The sequence below is a fragment of the Aegilops tauschii genome, chromosome 5 (assembly GCF_002575655.3).
Source record: "Aegilops tauschii subsp. strangulata cultivar AL8/78 chromosome 5, Aet v6.0, whole genome shotgun sequence".
Lineage (NCBI taxonomy): Eukaryota > Viridiplantae > Streptophyta > Magnoliopsida > Poales > Poaceae > Aegilops > Aegilops tauschii.
The window spans coordinates 561,819,667-561,827,354 of record NC_053039.3 but is presented as its reverse complement, the minus strand read 5'-3'; the positions used below and the strand labels follow the sequence as shown (position 1 = coordinate 561,827,354).

The 7,688-nt window shown below is 46.7% G+C and overlaps 1 protein-coding gene across 1 annotated transcript; it reads right to left on the bottom strand.

Moving 5' to 3' along the window:
* Positions 1 to 3,224: 3,224 nt before the first annotated feature.
* Positions 3,225 to 4,311, bottom strand: LOC141022198 (uncharacterized). Its single transcript, XM_073498424.1, has one exon. The coding sequence runs from the start codon at positions 4,197 to 4,199 to the stop codon at positions 3,339 to 3,341; it is 861 nt and encodes a 286-aa protein (XP_073354525.1). The 5' UTR covers positions 4,200 to 4,311; the 3' UTR covers positions 3,225 to 3,338.
* Positions 4,312 to 7,688: the final 3,377 nt, after the last annotated feature.

The window sequence follows — 7,688 nt, the reverse complement described above, 5'->3', positions numbered from 1 at the left end:
CAAAATGGAGGATCAGCTGGATGCAAATTCCTTTTTCTGGTGGCCATATCCAATGCAAAATATTGAAACATCCACATGATAAGGCCGCATATTATCCATCTCCATTCTCCGTACACTAAAATAGCAACATCCACATGATAAGACCGCATATGATCCGTCTCCGTTCTCCATACACCAAAATAACAAGATCCACATGAGAGTGCACATGTAACAATAATTGTTGCAAATGTTGGCTCTCATGTGACCAGCCAAATATAACAAGATCCACATGAGAGTTCAGACCATCAAGAAGTGCAGAAACTAATGTAGTTACCAATACTCTTATAGTTGCAATTCACCACACTCTTGGGAAACTTGATGGTCTGAAGATCCACCTCCTCATCCTCCTCCCTGTATAACATAAGAGAGTTAATGTGTAACAAAAATATGGAAATCATACCACCACATTATGTCTTAGTATAAGCACCCTTAATATAACTTGCAACACATACCAATCCCTAAATGATATCTGGGTTTAGAGAGCTCCTAAAGTTATCTAAAACCCTTCCACCAGTGCTCAAAGTTGACCATGAAGACATGAAGCTAGTCTGTATAGTCAAGAACCACCTTAGCATCTTTGCCAACACAGGGTCTCTAGATGCATTGTCCTTCCACCAATCAAGAAGACTGAATTGATGGTAGTCTATTATGTTTCTCATTCACACTTCGATGGTCTTGAGGAAGTGCTTGATAAGAATGACGGAAACTCACAATCTGCTAGTGGCATTGAGCTACTTGTCATGCAATTAGACTTGGATGATGATGCACCAGATATTTGTTATATCAGTATGTGTGGGTATAGACTGGTTGGTTGGAATGTTCTGCACATAAAAGAATGTTTTGCAAATAGTCACATCCTTAAGATATTTGTCAGAGTGAATGCTTTAGAAATATCTACCATGATATTTAATGTTATTAAAATATACTTGAACAAACACAGATACACACAAATTTTTATGTATGCACTATATAATTTACGGAAATTTCAAAATATCATTATTAAAATTGAAATATATTACCTTTTTCTGAATAGATTAAATACCACATATTAAGTAGTACATACCCTTACGAAAACACCCTTATTGAAATTGAAAAAAAAATCCCAAGTCATTGTGGGTGTCAAAGTCTTCTTCCTCCTGCGTCCACTGGCGGTGCATCGTGAGCTAAGCTTATTGCCACATGTTGAAAGCCAGAAACTTGTAGAAGCATCGACTGAGAAGTTGTCGATGTAGAACATAAGGTATCAACGGTCGCGACCTGTGTATACAATCGGTGCCCCAAAGAAGAAAACACGAAGAGAGAATGTAGAACGTCTAGTCCGTACAGACGGAGTTGGAAAACAAAAATCTCACACACTCCCCACTTGGCAGAGGCTGGCCAAACTTCTTCAATCAGAGAGGGAGCTGGAGGAAAAAGATGTATAGTCACATTGTCCACTCCATATGAAAACGCCACCAATACGAACTTGTGACAGAAAAAGCCAGACCAGATAACCAGATTTGGGAGCACACCATCCTCTACATGACTCCCGACGATATGAAGAGGCAACATAGCAATGGCGAGGCAGGGACACCTTATTCCATGCTTATGAAGATGCCATCGTATCGCCACCGCCGCTTAGAGACCAAAACCTAAAAGATTCTAACCCTACCACCACCTGGACGAAGCACTGGGGTCTCCACCCCATTCCATCACCGAAAGCTAGAGCTGGAGGGAAAGGGGTCCATGGTCTTGACGGGCAGCAGTAGGTCAAAGTTACCTTTTTTGCCCCTGATCACTAAGTTTTTTTTACATTCAACTTACCCTTTATTCGCTGGTGATCAAAGTTACACCCTTTACAAGCAGAGGATTAACAGAACGTGGAGGATCTTCCATCCATACACTAAGCTAGGAGTAGAAAATTTAGCTAGGCTAGCTAATTCATGAGCAATTAGGTCTGTCAAAGTTATCACCCATTATAGGTTCACTGAATAGGGTCTGTTCGAAAAGGGCATGTTTGTAATTTATAGGGTACTACTATAGTTGTGGCTGCTCTGCCAAAGTCATCACCCTCCATCATAGTGAACCTATAGTTAGCCACGAGATCAGGTAAGTTACATGTTTGTAATTTATCATGTGTGCTGTAGAGATGGACGACATGAGGTGTACTAGTCACTAGATAAGGTATAAGTTAGGCGTGATAAAGGAAAGCTATAAGTTGTAATAGGAACTATAGTAGTTGTTTCCCTTTTGAACTGACCCGAGGTAATTAGGTCTGTTCGAAAAGGACATGACTAGTATAGTACCCTATAAGAATTAAGAAACAGAACAATGTCGTGAGGCCGCCATACCACGTGAGTGCATGCATATATCACCGAATATATTCCTCCTGCCCATATTGTGCGAGCTATCTAGGCTAGCTTATAGCTTAGCTAACAGCCTCCCTGCGATGCACTCTCATCCCTGACATCAAGCTTTTTTGTTTTTAGAAAAGGAGGAAAACCCTGATCTCTGCATTATTAGGATGTACACAAAGCCCTGACATCTAACTGACCAGATCCCTTCGACTCACCCCTCACATCAAGCTGTGTGTGTCGGGGCAAAACTCTCGCCAAGCATTTATCTGCCGTGGCAAAGGCTCTTGCACGGACAGACAGTTTGCTTCCTAAGCGTATCGACGGTCTGAGTCGGCTCCCTTCTTTACACTATATATATGTTCTTTCCCTCTTGGTCGATCCCAGAGGGCTGGTCCCTTGTAAAAATAGATTTACTCGTGATGAATCTTTTTTTCTCACCTGCTTGCGATGAAGGTCGTCCTACTGCGAGGACTTTTATCCTTGGCTGAAAAAAAAAAATACAGTGCTCGTTAAACTATACCAGTATCAAAGGATCTGGTCCATTCATCGAGACGGATACACGGTACATATTATTTGTACTAATCTATGCTCTTTTGCTCCAGCTCCTTCATCCAAACATTTCGACATTGATGCATCTATCATTTACACTTGCACAAGAGAAGTATGTACGTATAGCTAGCTGACATTAAGCGCGTATAACTCATTATGTGATTCACAGTCCAAATGCCCAATCAGGATACGGAAGCATCACACATGCATATACATCCACGATGCAAATTTATACATAAGCAAACAGGCTTGGTATAAACCAGCTGCAAGCCGCCGTTGATATTTATGTCAGCAAGTATGTAAGATAAAGTCTGGAAATTTTATTTAAAGTAGGAAAAGGATGGTCTATCCATGAAGTTACATAACACGATTGGCCCCACCAAGTGTTTGTGAGCTACACTGACTCGCAAACCATTAACCTCCTGTCACAACTTTGTTGCTCCCAGACACAACATGGTTGCTCCCAGATACGGTATTGTTGCTCCCGGATACGGTATTGAGAGTCCCGGATACGGTGTGGAAGCTCCCGGATACATTATTGTCTATCCCGGAAACAACATTGTTGTTGTCAGTTACGATATGTTTGGTCCCAGAAACAACATGGTTACTACCAGTTACGGTATTGCCGCTCCCAGTTGTGATGGTATTGTTGCTCCCAGCAACGGTGTTGTCATTCCCAGATACAACTGTGTTGTCGTTCCCGGATACAACATTGGTTCTACCAGATCGGACTTTGTTGTTGGTCCCAGATATGATATTGGGTTGTTGTTGTTGGAGTGTTCGTCTGCTACGCTTCACATACAATGGCATGTTAGTGAAAGCCATACCCAATGAACGACCAGTGGTGGCGAAGCCCTTGAGCTGTATCAAACTCTTGGATACCTCGCCAACCAATAAATTGTCGGAAAGATCCAAGTAGCATAGGTGGTCAAGCTCACCAATCCACGATGGGATGGTGCCGATCAGTTTGTTGTTGGCAAGGTTGAGCTCCTCCAGCTGCGCAAGGCCCGCCAAGGATGCTCTAGGGATGGGCCCTGCAAGGCCGCGCCCGGGTAGCCGAAGCCCCGTGACGCGTCCACTTGTGCCGTCGCAGCTCACACCTTCCCAGCCGCAGCACGAGACACCGGTCCAAACAGCGCGTAAGAGCACGCCGCCACCACTGAGATTCCCGGCGAAGCCCTGCAGCGCACGGAGGTCGTCAGTGTGGCACGACGTAGCACTCGTCGCCGGCAAGAGGAACGCCAAGAATTGGAGCAGCAGCCAGCATTTCGCCATGGATTCAGCTGAAGTATGCTGTGTCTACACAAACACAACAACTATCGGTAAGAAATCTTGTTTGGGATGCAAGTGATTCGCAAGTGCTCTTGGCAAAAACTGCTCGGTGGTGCATGTTATCTTATAGTGTTTGTGTGTGTGTAAGCACGCGTTGCAAGTGGTTCAGTAGTACTGTTAGTCCGTGGCCACAAGGACCACAACTGCCTCCCAATTCAAACTTGGTTTTTGTTATCTTCTGTCGACTGAAGTCCGTGGACTCAAGCTGCCACTCAATGCCAGTATGCAAGTAGAGAGAGGAGATTAATAATTGAGTGATCCCATATGCAAGCAGAGAGAGGGCTCTTGTCACCCATGCCATGCAGAGTAATAATTGAGTGATCCCGTGCGACTACAGTTCCAGTGCACAGAGAGAAAGAGGGACACCGAAAAATCGTAGGAGGATATTATATGCGAACGTCAATGAATACGATGGTGTGGATGACATGGAATGGCTCGGAAGAGACGACGCACTGTGACCGGCTTAATAAGGGCTGGGAAGATACGATGCATTCTCACCAACCTAAGGTAAAACTTTTTTTGCGTGGGCCAATGTAAGGTAGTACTCCCTCCGTTCCTAAATACAAGTCCTTTTAAAGATTCCACTACAAAGACTATATTTGGATGTATATAGACGCATTTTAAAGTATAGTTTCAGTCATTTTGCTTCGTATGTAGTCTATAGTGAAATCTTAAAAAAAAATATTTAGAAACGGAGGAAGTAATTAGCAAGCACTAAGAGCATTTAGAACCGCATATAGCAAATCTGGATCCTCAAATGTCGGCGGACACGCCCTGGCGCGTCCACGAGCAGTGACCGGTCACATCTCAAATTTTCCTTTGCAAAGCTGGACACCTCAATTAGCAAATCTCAATTCCATATAAACACATGCAGCCTACGATGAACGATGCAACATAGATCATCCTGTTACTACATCAGGACATGCCATCGGACTATCAAAATTTGGCATGTTCTACCTAAATATTAGTTATGGAGAAGATCATCCACGACTGCCCTTGCCCTTGCCAGCGCCTTTATCGTCTTTCTCGTGGAAGTGACACACGAAAACGCAAAATGGATCCACCCGGATCTGCTCGTCGCCGAAGTTGTCCGACCCGTCGCTGTCCTTCTTCTCCTCTTTGGGGCAGCGCAGCCATGGCACGGGCTGCCCGATTTTGCTCCCGGGCGAGGGCACGTTTGTTCCTCCGCCGCCGCTTCTTTAGGATGCGAGCACAGATGGCTTCCTCCTCTACGGCAGCGCGCGCCGCCGCATCCGCCATGCCGTGTCGGCAGCGGGGTGACCCAGGACCACCCTTATCCTCTTCCCATGGTGGGCACACCGATCCCTATAGCACTCATACTCCGGCGGACCGGAGATGGGGAGGGTAGTGGACCACGATGATCCAGCCCCGGTAGATCTGAGCGCCTGTTGCGCCGACACAATGGATTCGTGCCGGGAAGATCCCCCCGTCGGTCGGGCGCAGTTCTCCTCATAGCGGCGGAGTGCAATGCGGACGGCCATAGACTCCTCCAACCCGCACTGGATGACACCATTCAACCGATCCTGACTGGTTAGAGTAAGGTCTGCTGACCCCCCCATCCCGGAGAAGGCCGGAGATCACTGGACGGAAGCTTTAGTGGCAGAGTTGATTGAAGGGGAGTGGAGTGGACTAGCTAGGATTTGGTACAGCGTGCGGATGGGAACAAATATATGTAGGGTCGGCGTGGGCTAGCATGGGCCGGCTCAGACGTGGCAGACGCGCCCGGTCGCGCCCAAGCCACCACAGATTCGGGTAGGATATGAGATGTGCCGGTAAGTCTGGACGTTTGAGACCAGTCTGAGGCGTCCGTTTGTGTCGCTTTTTTGACCGATCACTGACCGGACCGTCCGCCCGGGCATTTAAGGGTTTGAGGCGCCCGTTGCAGATGCCATAAGTTCAATAGAAATTTGAGATTGTCCTCTAATATAATTTCATACATCATGCAATTAAGAAAGTACATCAGGATGTACTCCCAATCGCATGTGTAATGATTACACAAACGAAACAGATAATGATAATCAGTCCGCCAGTCACCTTAGGCTACTCATAGTGCGGAGTATCATATACTAGTATCATGCATATGATACTAGTGTATGATATTACCTTCATAATGTATAGTATCATAAATTATATTATTTATTACTATCCATGACACAAAGTAGCATAACATTTAATATGATACGGTATCTATTTATGTTACTCTAACCCTCTCTTTCTTTTTTAATTCTCTGCTACATCAGCGTATTTGCTATTTCCAAGTACATGATACTAGCTAAGATAACTATTGGCAGCCTTAGTGTGGGGGGTTATATTTGGTGCGGCCACTCGGCTAGTATGCAAGATTGACGTTGGGCGCTTCTGTATGAAGTTTCAAGTACGGTTTAATAATGATGGATTTGAGTGGGTTTGATGGCCGTTTACCGTGCAACACAACCTAAACTCATGAAATAAATTTTATTTATTTGGTACTGTAGATTTTTTTTTGGAAATGGAGGAGGAGACCCCTGGCCTCTGCATCTGGACGATGCATGCATCCACTTTATTAATTATTCACACAAGACCTTACAAAGTCACACAAAAGTAAGACTAAAGCCACCGTCTAGGCAACATCTGTCGCTACTCCTATCCAATTGATGATGGGATGCTGATAGTCTGGACCTAATACCACAGACCAGGTCCCAACTAGAACGCCTGCCGGGTATGGAGCACCCACCAGTCCGGCGCACTCCTCAACCTGGACGCCTGCCGGGTATGAGGCCGCCGCAGCCACCTGTCACAAATCCATGTTTAGTGTTGTACTGCTGCATGCCACCACGACGCCAGACAACGCCACCATCCCACGCTCGTCCATCATCACACGCCCACCGGCGAGACCCTGCTGCTCCATGCCGCTGAGACCCGCCATTGTCGACGTGTCAGATACCACGCCGCTCCTCCTCTTGTCCCCTCCAGCCAACACTTGCTCCAAAACGATGCCCCCAGGAGGGAGAACGACATCGAAACGTCGCCATCGTCCGATCCGGTAGACCCAGATCTTGGGTTTCCCCCGGAACCTTCCGATCAGGTTGATGTGACCTGCAACGACGATGCCTCGAGAAGGGAACAATGTCCGAGACGCCGTCATCGTCCCTCATGACCGCAGTCGGGCGTGATTTTCATGGGAAGCCACGTCGTCCCGATCTCGCGGTTGGCTGGAATCGAGCGGAGTCGCGCCACGAAGAAGAACACCGATGTCGGTTAACCGGCGGAGATCCGACATCTCCTCACCGGTCCCTCCACGCGCCGCCGGTCGGCTGAAGGCCACCCCATGGCGGATCCGATCGGGGTTGGATCCGCAGTCGCCGCCGCCACCATCTCCGCGGCTGCCACCGCCGCTGTCCATCACAGGGCCTCCACTCCGCCGGCTTATCG